At 36.9% G+C, this 26,113-nt stretch overlaps 1 protein-coding gene and 1 long non-coding RNA gene across 2 annotated transcripts in view; one reads left to right on the top strand and one right to left on the bottom strand.

The window, feature by feature from the left end:
- Positions 1–1,962, top strand: LOC128475284 (uncharacterized). Its single transcript, XR_008346486.1, has 2 exons — positions 1–186; positions 1,608–1,962. It is a non-coding gene; the product is annotated as an uncharacterized LOC128475284 (long non-coding RNA).
- Positions 1,963–13,087: 11,125 nt separating this feature from the next.
- The window catches only part of ADGRV1 (adhesion G protein-coupled receptor V1), a 172,913-nt gene continuing 159,887 nt past the window's right edge, over positions 13,088–26,113 (bottom strand). Inside the window, exons 86-90 of the mRNA XM_053474949.1 lie at positions 19,514–19,671; positions 18,320–18,441; positions 14,616–14,807; positions 14,029–14,185; positions 13,088–13,461 (exon numbers count right to left, since the gene is read on the bottom strand). Of these exons, the coding sequence (XP_053330924.1) occupies positions 13,343–13,461; positions 14,029–14,185; positions 14,616–14,807; positions 18,320–18,441; positions 19,514–19,671 (748 nt within the window). The 3' untranslated portion in view covers positions 13,088–13,342. The remainder of the gene's footprint in view (positions 13,462–14,028; positions 14,186–14,615; positions 14,808–18,319; positions 18,442–19,513; positions 19,672–26,113) is intronic.

Genomic DNA, 26,113 nt, shown 5'->3' on the forward strand with positions numbered 1-26,113 from the left:
GACATTTAATATAACATCTATCAGGGAAAGACCAGGGAGTAAAAACAGCCTTGGCACTTTTAGGCCAGCTGTCCTCTACACGTGGCCAAATGCTACTCTTTTATACTCACAGAATGTACGGCAGCGTGCATCCAGTTTGTGGCCACATATTAACGCACCAGATCTGCTGCATGAGCGGTAGTGAAAGTAAATAATCCATGTTATCTAGCACCAACCCAGTAGGCGTTTGTCCAGTTTGCCATGTGGCCAGTCTGGGCCTAAGCGGACTCAAGGGAAATGTTGTAGGGACTATCTCAATGAGAAGGATTAGAAACTTCTGAAATGGTGCATACAAGACCTGCAAATAGGTCTTCAGGTAAGAAAATTATGGCAATATATAGAGATATCTATTCTGAATTGTACGGTGTAATGGATTGTTCTTTAATGGTTTATGGTTACATTCCAACCTTACAAAACCCCAAGAGGATATGTGGAGAGTGGTCAAAATCACTTTGGATCAGTTTGAAGAGAATCAACCCCATGTATCTTGTATCCATAGATTTTCTTTTATATATTTAATTATTTAATTTCCTGTGTCTTCAGAAACTGTTAGATCTAACTAGTAAATAATAACATAAAGATTTATTTGGAAAAAATTCTTACAAAGACAGCACATTTAAGTCAGTGTCTGAGCTCCTCCATGCACGCCTTTGTAATTCCGAACATAAAGGAGGAATTCGGATGCTGTTCTGCTGAAGCATGCATTGTGCTGAAATGACACGTAGCTGTGAAGCCAAATGTCTGAACAGCACGTGGATATATTGGCTAGGACTTAAAATAGGCTGACATCCTCAGGTAGAATTATTTTAAGATTTTTAGACTAGGTAACGGTTCTTAAGTAAAGAGGCAAGACACTCAAAAAATGAATCTGAATTATTGCTCTAAAATTATGTTTACATTTCCTGATTATCTGTAATCTTCATTAGCATCAGATTTGAGACACATCCTTCACAAAGAAATTGAAAGGCTAATATGCGAGCCAAATTTGCTGCTGAGTTTTGGCCAAACATATCTCCTATGTACCGCTGAGCCTTGTTTTAAGCACCAAAAATGGCAACCCAAAGGGGTCAGCACTAAAGCAGTTTAATATGCTTTCTTCGTTGGTGGGGATTTGTAGGACACTAGATTGTCCCATTAAAGAACGTCATGCCTTTGACGTACAAGTGCGTAGAGATTTTGAAGTTCAACCGAGTCCAGTGTCTGGGGTCACTTCCCTAACATAAGCAGATTTTAATCTTTAGAGTCATTTCCTGGAAAGGGTAGAAACGATTCTGGAATCTTCTAGCATGTTGAGCTCTGGGCATTTCTAATCCAGTAACTGCTGCATTTTGCTGTCACGTAGTCCAAAAGATGACTCAGCTCTTACTAACTGAATTCCCTGCCAGTGGATTTCCCACTTTGTCAGCTCAGCTGTTGCACATAGCCTATCGCTGACAGCCAAGAAAAAGACATGCTTGCCTTCTACTATAAAATCCTCTTCAATCCAGTTTAGAGCAACATAACATTCACACAGTTTGGGCTGGCATGTACCCTATAACTGTAATTCTGTTTTTCTTTCATTTTGACAGCATTATTCTTCCGGACCATTGAAATTCAACAGCCAGGTGAAGACACTTCACAGGATTCTAATGGATTGTTGAAGTAACAAATTTATTTAGAAGTATTGACCTGTGAAACATGATTTATTAAACCACCCTAAATTATCACTTCATCAAAGCCTTTGTGTCATTAGGGTTATCTCTGGCATAAGTAGACCTCAGCACCAGGCTACACTAGCAATGACGCACGTTAAGCTTGATCTTGGCACACGCTGTTGGCACGTTGTGACATTTTAAAGGAGAACATTTTCTACTGGTGTTTGAAACGTGATTTTCCTTTGAAGTTGTCATCTGATTAAAAGTAATTTATGTTGTTTTAAACCTCGTGCTCAGGGTCTTGTGCTTTCTGGCCTAGGTTTTTATAGACCTTGCATCTCGCACCATATATTTCTCAATATTTCAAATATGTTTGAAATATTGGGTCATTTACTATGAAAAGGAAATGGCAAAACTTACATTTTATATGATTATAGTGATGATTTTGGGACGCACAAGATTACTGCTTTGATACCACCTACCTAAATAATTTCATTTAAAGGGGAAGCATCATGAAGACGATTGGCAACCTGCCACCACCTACTGACTCTAGGTAAGTCTTTTAATACCACAACTAGCTTTGTATTCCAAAGGGATCTAGAGTAAAACCCTATTCTCTGGGTTTCCCATTGTAACTCCTTGTACAATGGTAGTAGCTTGTACCTTGCTATTGAGAAGACTTTAGCTCCCAGCCAACAAGGAAGTACCTTGAAGTGCAAAGGCTGATACTAACTCTAGGTCAGTTAAGTGTCTGTTTTTTTATACCTGTTTGCTGTGTGCTATATGTAATATTATGTTATTATACATTATATTTTTTCCAGTTGTCCTAATACGAATGGGACAGTCTTGTCAACCTGTCAACAGTCCTGTCCAATATTACAACACATCATTGGTTCCACATGCACAGTGCCTATTTTACAGAGAAACATGGTTTGCACATGAGCAGCGGCTAGGCCTTAAATTAGATGGTACATAATGTGATGCCAAGCTTAATATGAATAGAGTGTGATATCATGAAGGAATCTAGAGAAATCCACAATAAACATTTTTTTTTTTAAGTTTTATTTATGTTGGCCTGAAAAAATAGTTGAGCATAAGTAAAGAGGGGCCCTTTTGTATAAGTGTTCCAGGGCCACAAGGTATGTAGTCTGGATTGTTTTTATAGTCATGATGCATGCAGCTGAAAAAATCCAGCCAGCAGCTGCATACTACAGCATCCAGCATGAAGTATGGAGTGTTTTAGGCCAGTGGCATGCCAAACATTTGCCTGGTGTGCCAGATGGCCAGGCTGGACCTGCTAATACCATACAATACACACTCGATACACTAATGCCATACACCTACACACATGCACTCTTTAACAAACAACACTTTATGCTAACACCCTATCTCTAGCACCATAAACTAACATCATCATAACATCCACACTATAACACCATAAACTAACACACACTCACTCTAATACCCACACAGACTTAAACATGTGTTAACACTTGCTCTAATACTCACTCCATACTCACCCACACCCATTCTAACACTATGCACTATGAAACGCACACGCACTCTAGCACCATACAATAATGCACATGATTGTAATTCCACATGCTAACACTTACGCTTACTCTAATAGAATATACTAACATGTACATTCACTCTAACATACACATTAATTCTAACTAAATGTGCTAACCCACACATTACCATACACTAACACACACTCAACACACACTTGTTCACACTCTCTTACCCTGCATGGCACCTATCTCCAGAGGCAACTCATCCCAGTTCGATTTGCCACGCAACTACTGAGGGGTAATGTAACATAGCATAACATGACCATGTTATGTTACGGGATTTCTGTCTCTTTCAAAAGCATGGTAATAATACGTTCTGTTATGCATAATGACTTACTGTCATTTAGTTCACAGATTGTGTTGTTTTGCACGCTATATGTTTGTACAGTCAAATGAGGTGTAGAAGTGTTTGCTTTACTCTGCGAAAAATCTTTATTGTAAATGTGCACAACCACATAGAGACATATGCTGACTTATTCTTTATTTGTTTTATCATTTTCCAGGGAGTACATATTTGGCTCAGTGATCTACTCATATGTTTAAAGTGAATCTGTCACTTATTTCAAATTCTAGTTTTAAACTTCCATTTCTAAAGATTTGTATGATTATTACTCCCTTTTAACTTTTTTCTGCCTTATTTTTAAGCTAACTGCTGTTGATTGGAATAGGCACCTTATAAAAGGGTGGCTATGGTGAAGAGAGAGAGAACAGGATCAAGAAATTGATCATATAATGATGGAAACATTACAGCATACGGTAAAAAAGCAACAACCCCCCCCCCCCCGTACTTACCTTTCAGCAGTCCTGCAGTGAGTCTCCCTGCTCGGTCTCGGTGCCGGCTTGTAATGCTGAGCGCCGGAAATGACGTCACCTTCCAACATTACAAGCCGGCACCGAGACAGAGCTAGAGGGCTAGCAGAGGAGAGAGTGAGGGGTGCCGAGCGGGTACTGACAACTTGGTAAGATAAAGCCATTCGGCGCCTCTCTCTCTCTCTCTCTCTCTTCTCAGCTTTTTTTAAAAAAAAATGGGGCTTGGGGCGGCAAAAGTGCCGCCTGGAGCGGTTGCCCCACTCGGCTCCATTGTCGGGCCGGCCCTGGGCAGCTCTAAGAATTTCTAAATTTCATAAACAATGTTACACAATTTGTATGCTACTCTGCCCCATGATATGCATTTTAACCCACTATATGCCAGAGTGGCATATAGAGGTATAAGGCATTTCTGGAGGCAGAGTGGCATATAGGGGGTAGAAGGCATTTCTGGAGGCAGAGTGGCATATAGGGGGTTAAAATGCATATCATGGGGCAGAGTGGCATATAGGGGGGTATAAGGCATTTCTGGGGCAGAGTGGCATATAGAAGGGTATAAGGCATATCATGGAGGCAGAGTGGCATATAGGGGGATATAAGGCATTTCTGGGGGCAGAGTGGCAAGCCTGGGGGCAGATGTGCATAACTGGGGGGGCAGGTTGGCAAATAAAAGGAAATAAAAAGAAAATAAAAAAATTCTCAATCATAGCTTTTATTAAATATGAAAAAATAGTTTACATGAATTAATAAAGAAGTAAAAGTATCTTACAAGAATATCGTGAAGAATAATGTGATCACTGTTTTGATCCACTGAATAAAATGGAACTTTTTCATCTAAAATTTGTTGCAGTAGCAACAAAATCAAAAGTCAAAAGGGCAGTGTACATGTATATGTGTATGTGTGTAAGGGCAGTGTACAAGTATATGTGTGTGTGTGTAAGGGCAGTGTACATGTATGTGTGTGTGTATAAGGGTAGTGCCCGTGTATGTGTGTGTGTAAGGGCAGTGTCCGTGTCTATATTTTTCTTTAAGGGCAGTGTACGTGTATGTGTGTGTGTAAGGGCAGTGTATGTGTATATGTTTGTTTATGGGCAGGTGTGTGTAAAGGCAGTGTGCAGGGGTCTTGGGAGGGAGGCTAATTTAAAAAAAAATCTCTGCTGCTGTGGACTACTCTTCCAATGATGCTCAGCCAGGATTATGGTGGACACCTGGCTGGCTGAGAATCATAGGAATTTTAGTTCACAGCTAGCATCTGCAGCTCTGCTTCACTTCCCATGACGCTCTGCCAGCATCATGGAAGTAGTATGTGTGGCTGAGCCTTATGGGAATTCAATGTGTTGGTTATTTTTAATATGCATGACTGTGCTGACAAAAACGAAGCGTGTTTTAAGTGGCGATGCAAGTGTGACATTTTAAAGTGCAATTGCTTGTATTGGTGAGTTCTGTGAGATTAAAAAAAAGTGTCCCTCTTTCACATTTTGAAATGTTGGGAGGTATGGTATAGTAGTGTGTTAAAGGCCCAGATTACTATACAAAAGATTGTGGGACTTTTTTAATATACAGACATTTTTAAATATACAGTATAGCACTATATGGCCCAATATATTGGCTGCCCGGCTTACTTTATTGAGTGTTCAAGTGAACGTCAGAAGCTGCTTTATTAGCAAGGACTAATAAACTGATATGGAAAAATGATACTGCAATGCTTGTTTGATTTGCTTTCTTGCAGTATAGATCTGTTGGATATCTGTTGCAAACAAGGAACACTAAAGATATGGCATGTAAACAACATGAACGAGGAAGTAGCTCTTTCAGACACAACAGGCTACTGCAGCAAAACAAAAAATGAACTGATTCAAATCCAGAGCTTCTCATGGAAAACCATGAACATGGACAGTGAATTAACTCCTAGTCATCCATATTTCATATTACATAAGCATATGCCCAAGAATCATCAAACCTTTAACATACACCTGTAAACTAAATGGAAACATTTTGTTGGATTAAACCTATGAAATCGTCAACACACAGTTGCCGTCTTCTATCACAGTTTTAAGATATTTAACACCCAGATCTCTCTTTTCATCTCTGCTTCCACTCACTAACCATCACAGTTCCAGGATGGACAACTGGACATTAAAACAGGTCAACCTGAAATGTTTCTCTACAAAATATATAAGGTCTTGCATGATAGTGTATTGTATGACAAAGGAAAGAAACAGAAATGTCTTAACTACTGTAAACATGTTTTTCTATAACGACTTCTTCCTAATTTGCTAGATGAAACCTACAAGTCTCTATTCACAGCATGAAGTGGATTTTATTCTCATGCTTGATGATTTTCCTACAAAAAAGTGTCATGTAACTTGCATGTTCTCGCCTGCTGCTCACTTGCACGCATTCTCAAGTATAGTGCATATACAAACATAGCGAATATTAGACTTGGGCGCCGGCCTCTGCCATCAACCAATGAAGAGCAGCTGCTCTTCATTTATTTGATGTCAGACAAGCCCCTGCCGGAGACCAATAGAGGCGCTCGTAAGGACCTTTAACTCCTGATGGCGAAACTACGCCTGAGGAGGGAACAGGAGTTAAGGGTCCATAAGAGCGACTCTATTGGTCTTCGGTAGGGGCCTCCTCTAGCATCAACCAATGAAGGGTAGCAATAGAGTCGCTGGCACGGACATTTTACTCCTTGCGTGATTCTACGGATTCCCACTTCCGTTAACCCCTGCGATGTTGCGTAGACAAGGTAGGCTAGAGGGGGAAGGGACCAAGGAGATTAGTTAAGCGATATTAACAAAGATGAACACAAAGATTCTTCGTATTGTGTGTCTTCGTGTGCGTTTTGCCACCGTCATGTTTGTTTCTTCAGTATTCGTGCTGAGCAACGAAAACGCACCCTTCGTGTGCGTTTTCATGTTCGCCCAAAGGCGAATGCACAAGTCTAGAGAATATACAAGTTGTTTTGCAGGGGTTAGCATGAGACAGGGTGTGAAACTCAGCTAGACTAGTCTGGAATATTTTTATAAGATCCCCATTCACCATAAATTAAACTCCTTCCTTCCATCTCTCCAAAAAAAAACAATAGCAGGTATTAGAATCTACAAATGGACATTGCTAATTATAATTAAGTTGGATTATGTACCCGTTTATTATAATTACACAACCTGAGGGATTTTATTGCATGTGCTTTTGGCATGCATCTTGACAGCACTGTGCTCCTTCCACGGGAAAACAGATCAAGACAGGACAGAGTTGGGTGGGTGTAATCTGTAAATTAGAGGTTTGTATCTGTAGGGGAATCAGATGAGCTCTATAATTAAGACGATCTTAAATGAAGAAAAACAGGAAGTTTTCTGATTACTATTGCAGTATTTCAAACAAATAGCCACCTTAAAAAGCCACTCAATAGTTTCTAGGATGCAAGGGACATTATTGCATTTTACATGGTAATTAAATAATTTCTATTAATTTAGCAAGTCTACTTTTTTCTCTTGCTGATGCCAGTTGTGTAGCATGAAACATAATGATGTATGCTCAATGTGCAATGTTTATTTTCATTCATTAGAGACGGAAGTCATGAAAAGTATGCACAGTCAGAACTCGTTGGAAATAAAAGCTAGCCACACGATGATTCTCCATTTAACTAAATATTTTCTAATCTTTGGAAAACTATACCAGCTAGTTTCCCGAGCTGAGCCCCTACTAAGTGAACATTCACAAGGCACATGAAGAAAAAATCAAACTTTCAGGGTTTTTATGTTAGAACACATTTATTGACTGTAGGGACTGGAACAGTTCTTTAACTATTATACTAACATGTATTTGCACACCAAGGGTGTTTGTGTAAATGCCTTTTCAAAAAGCCAGACATTTAAATACTCTACTCACATCTCATAACTCTACCTAGGGTTAAGGACGACATATTTATTCAATTGTGTTTACCACCTCTTGCTTTGGGTCTTACTGTCTAGACTGAGTTAACTTCTTCATGCTTAGAGCTGCAACTACAAACTGGATAAGACATCGGGAAGCTCTACTCATGACTGGGCCTCCGCAGCAGGACGATGTTAAAAGATTCCCCTTTGCTCATATGTTGTGCTCATTTTATCATGGCTTCATTTCCTGAGTTAGCAATCTTTTTGGTGTTTTGAGGCAGTAATAAGATAATTATATTATGGGACTTTTGTTTTGGGGATGTATCTGCTGCATGGCTTAAAATATAGCTGTTATATAAAAGGCAGCTGCATCATTGCCAACTGTCCTGATTTGGTTGGGTCAGTGGACAAGGACCAGTTTCTGTGATAGACATGTGAGTAAAATCACCTGGTGTTCTAATGACCTCCTATAACCTTGTCACAGTCAGACGCTGGTATCCATGCATGAACACTTTGTTTATAGCTGCTTATGTCCCGCGAGCTGGATACCATGACTAATGTGATAGCTGGTCTAGCTTATGTGCTATGCACCTCCAAACCCTGATGCTCAAAGTTAAATCAGTTTTTTTTTTCTTGTTTCCCATTTTTGTCTTATGAAGTCATCACGTATTGTTTTTTCGGGCTGCCGTTTAGTACACTACTACTGAAACAAACCATATTATATTATCTTTGTTGTAATCTTTTATATTGACAATAACACACTCTCCCGCCCTCCTTTTCTCCCACTCCCTTGCTGTCTTTCTTACAATTGTTTTATTGCATGTGTGAACTTGCTGCACTGTACCCTTTATAACCTAAACATCATTAGAACCGCTGTACTTTTTGTTTATTCTGTTCAAAACATTAGACTGTGATGCACTTTTTATCATTTTTTTGTTATCGCATCCCCCATAAAGTTGCAATAAAATGAATATATAAAGTAGGACTGTCTGTGCAACGTGTGCTATACAGATCACTGTACAAAGTGAAAGAAATAGGCTTAGGAGATAATACTTGCACTTGGTTATGAGTTCAGAGAGTTGTTGGCAATGGAAAATTCTACAGTTAGATTGGAGCGGTAAGAGGTCCACATCTATGTATTGTGTTTATTAACCCCTTAACACACTAAAGGGACAGAGCACGCTCAAAAATATGTAACAGCTTCCTTCTTGAAACGTGACCGGCCTAGGAGCCATTCCAGAAAGAGTTATTTAGAATATGAACAATAAATATGTGGAGTTCCTCTGCAGGGGCTGTGCTACCCAATTCAATTTAAACGTTTGAAATTCTCTGGATTCTTCTTTAGCAAAACAGAATATACAGGAATATAAATGTTAATGACAAGGACTAATAATTGTTGCTTCAATGTGGGATTTTTCCTTTCTTCTGGAACAACAAGATAAAGGAAAGATTGATGTTGGTCAATTTACCAGTTTGGACAAGGGATCACTATGAGCAGATTTCTGAGTCATTTAGTTAGGAACCATGTGATCTCATAGCTCACTCTTCTTTCTCCAGCAGAGGACAGTTCTATCCCACAGCTTTCACTGGTCACCACCACGCACCTTGAGTCCATTTTTAGCTACTTTACTGAAAAAAATGGATCATTTAAAATGGGTTTATACGGTTTCAAACTGTGACACAAAAATGAGTTTCTCTAAAATTTGTAGGCATACTGTTACCTGTGCATTGCATGAAATAAAAGGAACTGTCAACCATGGTGAATTTCCATGAATTCTCGGAGCATAAAATTGCCTGTATGTTGTGTTTTCTCTTTCAATATGTTCAGCAACTTTAAATATATCTTTTATAGAATTATTTATTCACAAAGAGGGTATCTACAGGTAAGCAGGGGTTTCAGTTTCCTCGTTTCACTATGCATTATTGGATGGCTAGACACTACTTAATAAACAGTTAGTGTATATCTTGAGGGTTGCCACTCTTACATAGATCTAAAGGTTTAACCCTTCATAAAACATAAAGAAGATGGTGACACCAAATGCAACTCCTCTGTAAATTCCCACTGAATAAAACCTAAAATATACTACTCTTTATTAACTTTGGATATGTTTTTTTTCTGTGGCATTTGAGGGCATAATCGGCAATGAGTATCTGGAAATAAAGTTTCATGGGGACACTTTGTTATTCCAGATATCTTAAAAATGTGACCTCCATAACATAAACATGTTTAGCGTTTTATATATTCAGTTTTCTTCACATGTCTTTCATTAGAAGCTAACGATTTCTTCTTGGAAAGCCTGTTGTAATCAACATATGTTGAGACATAGTTACAGTGATGTGACTCGTGCACACCTTGACAATCAAAACGCCCGGGGGTAGCTACTCCACCAAAACAACCTGAAGGCGGGAGATGAAATATTCTTTATGCTAAGTATGTGCTGATAATGCAGGATGTTTATCTTCGTCAGTTCAATCACAATGCAGCTGACACGTGGAATGCTAATTATATTTGAAACATTGTGCCTTCTACACGTGAATTAAGCTAGTGTGGATATGGACAAAATGTTCATGGAGGATATAGCGTATAGGTGAAACAGTATGATATGTTCTTTAGTACAATGAAATAATGATCACTTATTGTTTTTGTTTTTTTTATATATTTGTTACGATAAGTTTTTGAATTACGCCATGATGTTAGCAACGTCTGCTTGTTAATGATTAAAACTGCTGAATGGGTTATAAAAAAAGTGTAGGGGAGTAGCCTGTGAGATCACATGTTCTTTGCTTACATTAAGTTTGTGTGTGTTTTCACAAAACTTAGAGTTTGCTTGTTTCGGGGGAGATTATTTTTCCAAAGGAAAACCTGTTTGCAATGAATATTAGTTAGCATTGTACATTATGAAGACTAGTAATGTTAATAATCTCATAGTAAGTCAAATGATGGGAATACCAGAATGGTAGGTCAGTTATGGAACACAGTTGCTATCTAGTATCAAAGGGTGTTGCCAAGGCATTCACAACATATTATTTGTGAGATCATTTGTTTAGTGGGCTATAATGTCATGGTTGGTAATGTTAAGGGCTGGTGCAAAAAACTATTTTGAGTTTCTATTCTATTCTATCTTTTTCAATGGGGAAAAAATATATCTATATTTTATTTATCAAAAGTGGGGTTGCTTATTAATTTCTTGATCTACTAAAATGAATGAAAATGACCTGTTCATTGCCCTTCTTGGTATTTTAGGAGTCAAATTTAATCTGCTTTTTAGGGAGTTTGCAATCCTGATAGCTATTAAGACATCGAAGCCACCTTTGTTACACCTTCGCTGATTGCAGCAATTGCTTTTAATCCACATCAATGTAGTCACATAACTAGATACTTAAAAAATATTTACTCAGTTACTCGTGACTCATTGCACATAATATGGTTCATAATTATATTGTCAATCACTTGCAGTAAAAATGTTAATTTAAAATATATATTGCTGAACCCGTAGACCTCGATAGAAGGTAAGATTTCGAAACCAAATAATCAATTTATGTATTGTACTTTCAGATGACCCACAGTAACCAAAAGGTATCTCTCCACCTGCTTTGACACCACCACTACCATTGTATTTGCCAACATATTAAAAGGCATCAAGGGTATTCATACATTCTTGTGTAAATCATAGAATGGAGTATACACAAGGAACACTGTTTTAGTTGCTATGGTCTTTGCTCCACTTTGTACCATAATTGCTTTTTAGATTTTAAGAGTATATCATGACAGGTATAGTTTTAACATGTCTGCAGCTGGATACTGCCAGTGTACTTAGTTTATAATTGGTTTGTTCAATCTAAGTTTTTATACACAGCTTTGATAATAAGATAATTTAGAAGATACATTCATATGATCCGTCTAGTGTTTCCAGTTTGGAAATGGGCATTCCAGTAACTTTTTTTATAGCTTACAAAATATTGTGAGTCTTTTAAAGTAGTTACCTTAAGTATACTAGTATAAATAAACAGGGAAAGCCCTATGTATTTTGCCCCCTGGTTAATCTTATTGGCTGAGAATAAAATTACAGGGGTACACTTTTTCTCACACTGGTACACAGTGTGGACAATAACAATGTACCAAAATTACATTTGTTCCATCATCACTTATATGGTGGCCCTGAAACACTATTATACTGCATGTTCCAATAGCAAGAAATGGTTAACTCCAGGTCGTATGCATCCAGACCAAACAAGACTAATTTTGTGTCCTAAAGGCAGAGGAGTCAGCAAAACCAATATTGGTTTGTATATTTACTGTTATAAAATCACTCTTTTTTTCCTGAAAATGTTTCAATATTTATCTTAACATATGAAAGCATAATGCAATAATAAATAATCACTAAAGTAGAGATTCCTTCAAATATGGAATATAATAAATGCATAGCTTCTTGATTTTATCCCTAAAACATCAAGGAGATGGATTGGTGCTACATTAGTGAAGACCAAATGTGACTATGTTACCTATAACAGTCCTTCTCAAGAACTAGCCCACAGTAATGAAATGGGTAAAGGTATTTCTTTCCGGTAATAAGACCATTTAGAAAGGTTTTTTTAAAAACAAATGTTTTAGTATGTTTTAATGTGGTATTCCTGTCCAACTGGTTGCTAGCCATTTCCCTCATCCACAGCTCTCTGTTGTCATAGGTGTGGTAACTTATCATAGGTGTGACTATCTGGAATCAGGTGTGGCTAATATATCAGAGGTGTGGCTACCTATGATCAGGTGCAAAATAAGATATAATATATTTAAAGAGGTTTGTATCACATCTTTAATTAAAATTTTGCATATAACAGCTTTTGTTTCAAATTAACCGAGATTAATGTTCTACAGTAACATTATGTCATTTATTATGTTCTAATTTCTATCATTCATGCAAATTGGAAATAGTAAATTTATCATTCGTATCAATTAGCATGTTGTGCTTACAGTGTATGTATGTACAAATGTATGTACCGTATATATTTATGAATTTGATGGCAGAAAACAATCTGCCAATTTTTTTCTCTGCAAGTAAAGCCTCAGTGCTGTACCATGGTCCTGGGTAGCCTTTTACCTGTCCATTTATACTTCGCCTTTATGCTTTACCTCAGTTAATTAAGCAACACAGCAGACATATAAACAAATTTGTTTTAATATTTGCTCACAAAACATATTAATCAAAATGTTACTTTTCCTAATCATCACATAATTGTGTCCATTTTATTTCTGAGAAATCCAGTTGGTTGTATTTAGGCCAAGATGCTCCTTGAGACACAGCTATTTGTTACATTACCTACATTGTTATCAGTGGCTGCACAGACCGTACAATAACATTTAGTGCAATAATAGCAAATAAAAAAATATTTATATTTGAACATAAAAAAGTTACAAATGTGTGTCCGCTATCGGGATTCTCCGGAGCTCCACAATCTGTGAGTTACCCATGCTGCCGCCATCTTGACTTCCATGACAGGATTCAGTATCGCTGATGTTGAGACCTGATCCTAAAAGGCAACAAAAGATACATTTGTATCAGCTAAAACACGAATACAATTTTATTGCAAAAACCTATAATTGTTGATGAGAGGGGCTGTACTGCTGGTATATTAGGGGACTTCAATTTTTTACTAGGTACCCTGCCTTGAGAAACCGATGGGCTTCAGGAAAAGTTAAGCCAAACTAGGTTCCAAAAAGGGGGTAATCCTAATTCCAACACTACATAGTTGATTCACTAAACTAGGAGTCCGCTGGAGAGATGAAAGATTTTGACACGCGTCAATATGGATTATTCTGAGTTTCTAATAAAAGATTGGAGGAATCTCACCAATGAAACCATGTACTATGCATGGCCAAATTCAGCCTTTATTTTTAGTCCTCACTAATGCATAGGGAAGCCAGTGAACCATTTTAATTTACCTGAAAACTAGCATTTTGTTGAAGAAATAACACGTTACTGAGACATGAGCTCCTCAATGAGCAAGAATATACTTTGCAATACTTAAATACATACACTAAACTCAGTTTTACAACATATATCATATCTAAGCTAAATTAGGATATCTGTAGCTCACCAGCTTTCAAGACAAATATCAAGTCATCAAATTCTTGTAATTCTTCATCTGCTACCAGTGAACCATTGCTGTACCCTCCTGTGGTAGAGAAGGCTGCACCATTTTGTGGGCCTTGTTTTATTGCTTGGCTAGCTGGCCTTTCCCAGTCAGATGAAACCTAAAGAAAAAACAACAAAGGGATGGAGCTTATTTTCATTTGTTTCTTAAAGCCAAGTAAGGCCATGAGCACATGTATGAGCACATCTTGTATAAAAGCTAAAACAAATGTTTTTATTAGGGTCTCCTATTCAAATATTAGTTTCTTGAATTTAGGCTTGGGAGAGCTAGCAGTTGGCCATCCCTAGATTACAGAGATGTAACAGCAGTAATGAACATGAATTTTAAGTCATGGCTGGCAGATAACCAGGTCTTTTAAGGGACACCTTTGTAGAGGCTAAAAGTAGAAAGTTATTACCGTCTCTCATTGTCCAACATGAGTGTACAAGGCATATCTCACGCCACACGCCTACACTGACAGAAAGCAACTCCAAACACCAGATACATGCCACTCATTGATAATCACCATTGGTGTTAAAAAGGCTGCTTACCTCCTCCATCGCACTGATTAGGTTCTGTGTGGATTTGCTTATTTCCCCTCCAGCTGCAGGCATTCCACTACCTGGTGTGAAGAAGGCAGAGGCTGGGCTTCTATGTCCATCCATTTCAATACTGTAACTGGCTTTGACTGGGCAGCACAGCTGATTGTGGAGAATAAAGTAAACCACAAAGACATACAGACCCTAGAAATAGAAAATATACAATCAGCAATTAGCATCATCACAGTAATGGTAAATGGAAAACGATTGCAAGGACATCATCCCCCCACTAAATTAACTTAACCCCTTCTTTCCCACAGGACAAGGACAGAGGACAAAGGAGGTGCAAAGGATAGCGTCTGTGTTCATCCAAAAGAGTATTTATTTTAACCCCCCTTCACTCATATGTACAGGGGGGGCTTTCCTTACGGTTTTTAAAATATATTTATAACCACTCGTACCAAAGATGGGTAGGAAGGGTACATAGTTTATTTAATTACTCCCCTCCTCACTGGGGTGGGGGAAGAGGCGAACAATCATTATGACAATGACAATCATTTTGTTTTTTCTCATAAGGTATTATTTTTTTGAAATATAATTTAATGTTGCAGGGGGTTAATTTTGGAGGTTAAATGTGAGGGAATGTGAACACACAATGAACACACTTTTGACCCTCACATGCCCTCACCTCTAACTCAAAAGGTAGAAGAGAATCTTGCTCTTCTGGGCTTACAATTTATTTGGCCCAGTCATCATTACAATAATTTCAAAGGATATGAAATCTCCGATTGTAGTTTTGTAGTCATAAGCCATTTAAGAACACATTTAAGAATACCTACTGTATATCTACAGCTGTGATGAAAAACCAGAAAGAATGTTCTTGTGAATGCTACTTTTTTATAGAGGTCAAGCACTAAAACAATGAAATAACTATGCAATGGAAAAATCATTTCTTTCTCTGAAAATAAGAAAAAACAATCGCAGGAAATGAAATAATAATTTTTATATTACAAGACTCATCTCTTTGAAAGGAAAATATGCACACTTGTTATTTCATAATCAAGAGTAGATTTCACAATTTAAATATGAGTGCAAAAGTTTGTCTATAGAAATTGAATATTAACATGGAATTCTTTTTTTGTGTTTTTAAGCGAATTAATCAAAAATGAATTTACGTAAATGTGATTAGACATGTCTGCATTAGTGTACTGTTCATTTTACTTTTCTAAGGGGTCTATGATATACATCGAGTATATAAAAGAGTTTCCCTTTAAATGCCTGTAGCATAATTTGTTCCAAGTAATTAGGATGCCATATACTAAACAAAAAATACGCTGAACTATATTAATGCTCATTTCAGGCATAAATATCACTTCATAAATCTGATAAATAATTTTTATCCAGCTCTTGCCAAGTAAGTAGTCTAGCAGCTGCCGTAGCAACAACATACTTAAAGTAAACTTCAACCCTCATTTATTCAGGGAGTGGTGCAATAAAAGTTACAAAATATACAGCTTGCAAACAAAACAAAATAAAATAGGTAGTACATGTGGGGATGGGGAGATACACTTAGGGAGTCTCAACTCTATATACAACAACAACAAGTCCAGCACACCCATATTCTTCAATTATAGTTTGATTATTAGTGTGGCATTATGACACATACTATTTTGACAAAGACATTTTTAAGCCTTTATCGGACTTGAGAAACGACACAAGTGCATTACATGAACTGTATTCAAAAACAGCATGTGACCTAACAAGGGGCCAATTAGAACTGTAAATGCCAATCATGAACAAATGACATATAGATTCATTTAGAACATTATTGTGCTGAATTTATGGAAATATAGGATAGGCAATATTATATCATACACAAGTCATATATGGATAGGACAATGGTACCTTGTATATCTGACTACCAAATAAAAAAAGTAGGCTATTAGATAGTTCAACAAACAAGATAATATTACATACCGCTCTTATAAAGGTATGAATGGGACCTTAATGTCAAAAGAATCAGTGGAGAGGTCTTGTAACTCAATATAGTACCTTTTGAACTTTTAATATTACAAAGTGCTTTCTCCAGGAAAACAGCTTCAGTTTTAGAAAACAAAATAAAGTTGTAAATATGTGTTTTAAGCAATGTGGTTTACATAGCAGGAAGTTGTTGAGTTAAATACTTAACAACAAACAGGGGGGGCTGGAAAGGGGGTGTAGGTGAGGCACAGATGGGGGCCCATGCTTTCCTTATGGTTTTTAAAATATATTTATAACCACTCGTACCGAAGATGGGGAGGAAGGGTACATAGTTTATTTAATTACTCCCCTCCTCACTGGGGTGGGGGAAGAGGCGAAAGTTCAAATAAGGAAACAAACATATTATATAACTCTTAGTATCAGGGGATTTTCCTCATCTGTGTTTACCAACCTTACATACAGTATCTGCAGTGATCAAAACATATGATTTGTAATACTGGGGCCAGCAATTATGGACTAAGATCTGGGACTGTGCTGATCTATTTATCATTGGATGGTTATTGCATAGAAGGTGCCGGAGTTGTAGTTCAACAGTAAATGACATGCCTATAACCAAGGGTAGGTGGGTAAATGATGCCAAATGGGTAAGTACTAAGGCTAGATGGACAGATTATTTAATGTCTCTTTGCAAAACGCCATTTATTAGGTTTGGTGGATTCGCATCAGTACTGGAGCTTTGTGGTGACTTCAATATTATGAACTACGTGAAATTATGAAAACAGTTATTTTAGTGTACATTGCCTACGCGAAGGTTGGAAAAATAACTAATGTAGTGTAGTGGTAGCTGGATGTTAGCTTTTAACTACCACTCATGTATCACACTTTTAAAAACAGCCTTTAGAGAACAGAAAAACGTTGTCTTTTAACAAATGATCATCAAAAATTAAAATGTGTTCTATTTTTAAACATAGCTGGCAAGTAGTCTTCGCTAACGTTCTATGCTTCACTCAATAGAGTTTAATTACACACAGGTACTTTCCACACCAAAAATAATCTTTCTTAGTCTAGTCAGAGCCTTGATTATAACCGAGTTAGAAATAATATCCCTGTTTACAGATGGATAGTTGTGAAGGAAGCAGCTATTACATTCACTTAAAATAAAGCATACTTGACTACAGGAAACCATGCGCAAGTTAGGGGAGCTTTGAATAGGTTCTTTCCACATGGAAATGTTGACATGGAGTCACTGTTCCATGAAAGTTAAACTATTTCTGCACACAACGGCTCGATTGTCGAATTGCTTTCATTAGCTTGCTGTGCCATGTTGTTTGCCTCACCTTTGATCCAAAGAGGACATCCTTACTTTTACAGAATTTCTTAATCCTAAATTCTCCTTAAAATACTTGGATATAATGCGTTCACCCAACTTTTGGGTTCCCATCACCACAACACTTGGATAGTTGTCTGGTGTATTAGCAGCCATTCAGCTACAATAACTTTAATTTAATAGACATTTTCTGACCAGTAACAATGACTTGAGCTCTAGACACAGTGTTTTGGAGGGTGCAAGGAAAAACATGGACTAGTTAAGGATCCAACTTTATTTTGTTAAGACATAAATCAAGGAGTCTAGTACTGTAATTATAATATAGAGTCAGAATTTAGTTCTATTACATCACTCAATATTAATGCAGGGCTTTAATATGACAGAGCGAAGGCAATGGAAACGTTCTTACCTGCAGGCTGTTAAAGATGATAAAGAGAACCAGCATCCACAGATGTCTATAGGCCATGTGTAATCCACCCCACAACCAGGTTATTGAAATAAGAGCAAAGAGGTATAATATCAGGGGGACTTCTGAAAAGGAAAAATGATTTATCTTAAACAACAAAACATTCAAGAGTGTCATGTATGGCCTTCCTTTCCCTTAGGCCATGCAGAGGTTTATTCACTAATTATGAAGTTTAACTAGTACATGGTGTCTATTGTAACTCTTCCTTACTTCCAATCACTGCAAAACTGCTCACATCTTTACAAAATTCTCCTGATTAAATTATGTAGGGAGGGATCTGTAGCTAAACTTGGAGAACCAGGGTAGCTGGAAAAATAATATTGCTAATTCACACAACTGTTTTCACATTTCGCATTGAACTTTTATAGATGCGAGGTGCTGAGGTCCAGTTTAAATAGTGGGATGAGTCAAGGCCATGTCTGATCCAACTGTGGACAATTAATGTTGTTACCAGGAATTGTTCTTGTCAGGCCACTACTGAGAGAATAAACCCCAGCAATTGCTATAAAAAGCATTAGTTATGGATTCTGCAACTAACAATTGTGAAATGAATAGTGAAACAGACAATAATATATTACACAATACTTTCCAATTAATAAAAATGCTTAATGTATGTGGTGTGGATGAACCAAAAATCAGCAAACAGTTGCAACTGTCAATCTTTAAAGTTTACTCTGGTTTCAGCGTGACATTATGGTCCTGTTTACACCATAAGCCTATTATTAGAGTATTCAGTTGTTTCAGATCTATTCTTGAAACATCTGTGTTCTAGAAGGACTTAATAGACCATAAAAGCAATAACTGCAGCAGTCAAACGATTAAAGAAAGGGAATGTGGGTCATTTTCTACATGAAACAATTATAAACGCATAGGTGTTTGTACTGAGTTAGACACTGGCTGGTTTATTTATTACACAGATTATCTGTTATGTATTTCGTATTGAGTTTTCTGTTTGTGGTGCTTAAAAACCTTGAAGAATTACTTCTAGCAATACTTAATGGACTGTTTGCCTCCAAGTCATGAATATCATAAAATAAATTCAGAATTTTTGGTATGTTTACATTATGCTGCATACTTCTGTATTGTGCCTCAGTTATTCTTGATTGCCATTTTACAAAAGATGAACGTTTTCTGTACCTGAGGCGTTGGTTCTTCCTCTGAATACATCGTCGTATGCTTTCCACTGTTGAGTGACTTGGTAAGCGTGGATGAAAACCACAAGTACGACAACAAGGCAAACTAATGGCACCAAAGCAGCAGTAAATAGAGCTGCATAGACATTTGGAATAAAACACCTATAAACAAAAACATGAACAAAACATGAAAATATGCACAGTACATACAATAGTTTGAATATCAGTTTGTGTTACATGATGACATGATGTAACATCAAAGACATTCATGGTGAATAAGCTTTACGGTAATGTGTCATATTAGTAGAACAATGCTAGACAAACAAATTCACATCCACCCTATGCATGATGACACCGGCTGAAACAAGGAGCAATTTACCTGTTTCTGTGGGTGGAATGTAAGTGATAAGGTTTCATTAACAGTGTTAAACACACACACAAAATCATATTTCCTGTGCATATGGTAAATCACGTAGAAAGGATTCAAACTGTGAATCATGGACATTATGGGGTTGTTCCTGAGTTGAGTTTATGGTTTATGGTCACAGTCATTTCAGCCATTAGTTTTGCTTTTCCCCCAGTTGCAGTCGAGAAACCAAGTGGTCAATGTTACTTTGAGAAGCCCAGTATAAAAGTGTAGTTTGCAACAACGCCAGAACTGAAATGTTATCGTACTTCTGAATAAGCCAACGGTGCCCTTATCATTTTCCGTTTCTTCTTTAGTGCAGTTGACAATTATATACCAACAGGATCAATTCTATACACATAAGGTGTCATTACAGCACAAGGACCCATTCATGTGTGTTTAATAAGCTGGGCACTCTGGCTTTCTACCAGGTTACCTTTCATATTGAACAGGTCAGATGTTGTGGTTATCAATATCCTTTCCCAGCTTTGCTCCTTAATATAACCAACGCTATTTTGCCAAATTAAAAGGAACTAAATGTATGGATTAAGAATATATTACCATTGAGTTACAATCTGCTGGATCTCTGTGAGATCACCTCCTGGCACAGTACTCAAATCAGCTAAGGCGCCATGGCATTACCTCCTGGCAAACTCATCTAATTGTCTACTCTGCCAAGTGCAATGTGCACAACCTTTTGATGTCATTTGTCATGGCACATGTGCCACTTTCCGTCTGCTAATGTGGAAATAAGGTATAGTGAAGTCATGACGTGCATGTCAGCAAAGTAACCATACATGTCACGTTTGGCAAATAATATATTTTTAAAATACTATGCCAGATGGTTATATTATGAAGCAGACAAAAATGAGAATTAACAGCCAGTTTCTTTTCTTTCTTCATTGTTAGTAGCAAATTTTTGAAGATTTTTTTTTTTTTTGCTACACTGAAAACCATAAATTGTGTGCGTCATTTTTTTGGCACTTTCATTTTTTGGATACACTCCACATATGAAACACATAATTAATGTAATTAATGTAATATAATCAGGCACGAAATTAAACATATACATAGTTGCTTCCTTCCCTGGGATAAGTGGCTCTTCACATATGAAACATAACAATGTATTGTTCTCGCATGCCAGTCCACAAAGGCTTATAGAAATCTACGGTAAGAGTTTTGTGTTTCACTGAGGATTGGTAAAGGGGCATTTTTGGGGGGTAACTATCAGCTGCTTTGCAGTGTGTTTTATATCCCACCACTATACCTCAAGGACTTCTACAGTATCTACAGTACCTAAAATGTAGAACATTGGACACAAATTATTTTTATAAACCAGAAGTTCAATTTTAGACGAAAAACTGCTAACTGGTCCAATGAAGAACATGCTTCTATATGCAAGTACATGTCTAGTGTACGTTAATATCACATAACCACAGACCAGTGCACCACCTTCTAACCACTGCATGTGGTTGATGTTTTTGTATCCAAGGATATAAATATGACGCTGGTTCATATGTTGGGTAAATTTCATTTTGATCCAAGAAGCTACCTGTATCTGCAGACCTGAAGGCTGCCATTATAGGCTTTTGTGTGGGTGTTTTGGATGTTTTTGCTTACACACTACACTGAGCTGATTCTTTAAGGCAATGCTATTGAAGACCAGTTTATCTAATCTAAGTCCAGTATTCCATAGATTTTTATTAGTCTGTGTCAGTGTCTGGGAGATCAAGACTGAGTCATTCTATTTATTTTTATCACAAGGCAGTATGATAAATAGACAGGGTGTTTATCTAGTAGATTGGGCTAAGATAACCCAAGTACTAAAACACACATAAATGACACATATGCAGAATCTTAAAGCATTCTATTATGTAAAAACTAAAATGAAAACATAAACAGAAAAATATTTTAATAATATGATACCAATAATTAAAACATATTTTATTAGTTCCCCTTTGAAGACCAAAACTGTCACGAATAGCAGAGCACAGGTGGTATTCTGTGGCTGTGGAGCTAGAACATCTTCTAAAAGGTAGGGGTACTTTTTTTCTTAGAGATAAAGTACCGTATTTGCTCGATTAGAAGACGACCCTGATTATAAGACGACCCCCCAAAATCTGAATATTAACTTATGGAAAAAGCCTGAATATAAGACGACCCTGTAGGAAAAAAGTTTTACCAGTAAATGTTAGTTCATGTAAACTATGTGAACAATTGTTTGTTAATAAAAGCTATGATTGAGAAAAATATTTTGTTTTTATTTCCTTTTTTTTTTTCAACCGATTGTATCGCGTAGAGCTCTTACACGCAGCCCGGACTAAGCACCGGGGACTCAGAAGCACCGGTAAGCTGGGGGGGGGGTTTAACACAGGAGGATCCAGGTCCTCTGCATCGCTGCGGGGGATCTGGATCTTAGTCTCATAATCAGACCTATTTGAGGTCTGATTATAAGACGACCCTGATTATAAGACGAGGGGTATTTTTCAGAGCATTTGCTCTGGAAAAAACCTTGTCTTATAATCGAGCAAATACGGTATGTGTATTAAAATACCCAGTTAAGCTATCTTTTTAAATGCACTTATTTAAATATTCTAATTCCCCTGTAAATGTGCTTGAGTGAATGATTATGCATGCACTGATTATGTTTTCCTGTGTAACTAAACAATGTGTTATAAATGGCACACACCGGTGCAGTTTTGCTTTGTTTTGGCTAGACACATTAGATTGTTTACCAACTGGCTGCAACAAGAATTTTTAGAATAATTCTCATGGAAATAAATGTTAACTAACAACACATTATCTTAAAATTAGTATATTAAGAATCAATAATATCAACCATAGAAGTATTTCTAGATATTAATGGGATTCTTTGAAAATTGAGTGATTTATTTTTTACATGTTATATTATATATAAAAATTCCCAAGATTTAATGGTAATGTAATAGAATACCTTGGCTCATCTCTCCTTCTTTCTTGCTCTACCCATTCCTATTTACTACTTTACAAACCTAACATGGTTAATTAATGTCTATGTTTTTAGATACATGTAACATCTATCCATTTTGAGTAAACAAAGTTAGTTTATGGCAATTTGTTCTGGATGGAATTCTGTTCTAAGGTCTATGTTCTTTGTATCCCGCTTGAACACAACGCTAAAACAAACTTTACATATTACATGGTGGTATAAGCTATTGTATGTTCATGGCTGTGTAGAGGTGAGTTGCTCAAGAGATTCAGAATTACAACATACACACAACTATAATGTAATCTCAAACTTGTACACTTTCCAGTTATCAATACTTAGCAAACACCTATGTCAGCAAGTCCATCAACTGCTGCCGTATCTATGCATTATGACCTGTCAGTGATAAGCTCCTCGTGAAAGAAGTGCATAATGCATTGTTAAATCAAAGAGCTGAATGTCAAAGAAATCTCCCCACATTTACTATGTTTGATCCAGGGCCAAATCACCTCATCAGGAGAAGCTCATTTTGGTTTGCCCTTCATAGCATATAGTGAAGTCATGTTCATTCAACCTGCAATTTCACAGTTGAGACCATGCATTTCCTTGTTTTTATTATTAGTTTGCACCTAATATATATGCAGTCCAACCCTCCTCCAGTTCTGTACCGTCACTGCTCAATAGCTACAAATCTGTGCTATGGGTATTATTCTGCACACTGATGTTGTACTGCCCACTCAGTGGCATATTCTTGACTAAGATATCTTTAACAGGTGTAGGCAGGTCTGGTGGACCTCTTCATTAGAAGCATTTTCTCCTATTGCAATTGGCCACCTGGTGGGCTGCTGTTCTCTTTGGGCTGGTTGATCAACGATCTTCCCTGAAACTGGTCAAATTTCTGTGCAGACCTCTGTAGTAGCTCTTCAAAACCACTTAATATGGAGCTGAACAATATAATGCCATGTCCTGACACTCCGCACAAACAAGATTTGCAGAAGACAGGACAGACGCTTTCAGAATGGAAGATCTAGGGATAGCTTAGTGCAAGTGCCCTGATGATTAAACCTCTATATGCAACGGACCCAAAATTCAAATTATACATAAATTCAAGTAATATGAGTTCACATTACCAACAAATTAAGTTTGGCTTTGATTACTATTTCACAAAATACCTTTTAATTCTTTCAGGCACTGACTCTTCAGACTTTGGCAGCTGTGCAAATAATGAATTACCTGTAAGTCTTCCTCTCGCAGTTGTGTAGTTGGACTCTACGATATGGTATTGATTACCAAAATGTGATATCTTGTAGCTTCCTGTACAATTTGTTTTCTGAGGCACAGCAAGGTCAATAACTATCGACACCTCTGTGTATTTTGCAGATGTCTTGAACACTGGAAGTTAAGAGTGTTTGGTATATCTAAAAAGATGGACAATGCCCTTATAATCCTCAAAGCAGATATTCTTTAAATAACCAAGCATATGTAGGAGTTCCAATAGCTTCCAGGAGCACACAAGGGTGGCTTGTTAAGCCTGCATATTATTGATTTGTGCTACTTTTCAGTTTCATATTCTACAGAGAACTATGACTTTTCTTTGTGCCAAAATGGATACATCATGTGTCAGTATAAAGATCTAGGAAACATGGGTCCACCATACAAAATTTCATGCTTATCATTAGCAACAACCAAGCAAAGTCTTGGTTTAACCAGTGACAGTGTAATGGTGTTTCAGAAATGAAAATAATACTTAACAGGTATAAGTTAAAAACAAAATTTCTAATAAAATAGATATATATATATGTATATATAGGTGCATATTATATATATATGCTAGATTTTGCAGTACCTATCAAGTCTCAAAACTATTCCCTAGAACACAAATCCATCAAATCATTAACCATTATTCTTTTGATACTATTACTTAATTCTGCAATATTAAGTCTGCATGACATTTAGTCAACGTATAGAAAAAAGGACAAGAAAGGTTTGGAAGAAAGCCTAGACTAATCTTCTTCCAATATATTGTGTTACATTCAAGCTGGAGTTCTCAATCAGTCCTCTAGTACTTAAAGCCAGACCTGACAGCTGTAAGTACTGTTCAATGTTAGCTCTCATATTTTGTCAAAGGTAATTAATATATCACATAATGTACTATAATGTATGTAATACTATGTTTTGAACAGCACATGTTTTTCATTTTTTTTTTGCATAAAGAACAATATCTAGTCCCTTAGAACTTTTAAACTAGAATGCTCACAATGAAAACTTGAGATAATAGATTTGGCTGCTGTAGAAAAACAAAACAAAACAAAAATGCTTCTCTGGGGCATATGTAGGAAGAGGGCATACATTATAAAGATTGGTGGGACATAGTGAATTAAATGTGAACAGTAATTATTAAAGGTAGGCAGAGGTCTCATTTAGCCAGACCAGTCATATTGCACTCAAAAACTGGTGGTCCTTCCAGGTGTCTGCTCTCCTGTGGGGAATCCCACCCTGACTCTTGGGTTTATAAAAAGTTGATATGGAACTTTCTAATTAACATTTTTGATAGAAACAGCAGCTACACAACCTGTCATTTTTTGCTAAAGGTTTTAAGAATGTTGAATCTTTTCATAAGGGATAATAATCCATTACTCATAAAAGACAGTTTCCTGTACAGAAATAATCCCTTATATTCATTGGTCAGAACACAATCATTGGACCCTTATTTGTTAATTAAAAGCATATATATGGTTTCTATCTTCATTTCAAATGTATGTTTGCTTTAAAATTGCCACATTCCCTGCTGTTAGTTTTATCTGTTCTTGCATGCTCAGTGTTTACCAGAAGTGATTCTAAATAAGCACATCCAGCACAGATGTCTAAACTTGCACAGAAATGTATTTCCCTCGTGACCATAGATTTGGAGAACATTTAATGTGTGTTTACTGCCACAAGTAAAAATCAAACAGGATTATGTATGTTCTGTAATATTTTTAAAGCAGCAAATCAATGGACAAATGAATAGCTGCATTTCTGAAAATGGTTTGCATAATAGCTTTCCTGCTGTACTTATAGGGTCTTTTTCTGGTTTATGGGGAAAGCAATTTTTTTCCCATCATGCGGAGTAAAGATTTAAAGTAGACCTGGCATTTTTCATTAACTTTTCTTCTGTTGATAGAACTGCTTCTTGAGTCTACTATGGGAAAACTATTTTGGTGGTAATATTGAGGGTGGAAAACAGTTATTAG

Source organism: Spea bombifrons, chromosome 1 (assembly GCF_027358695.1).
Source record: "Spea bombifrons isolate aSpeBom1 chromosome 1, aSpeBom1.2.pri, whole genome shotgun sequence".
NCBI lineage: Eukaryota > Metazoa > Chordata > Amphibia > Anura > Pelobatidae > Spea > Spea bombifrons.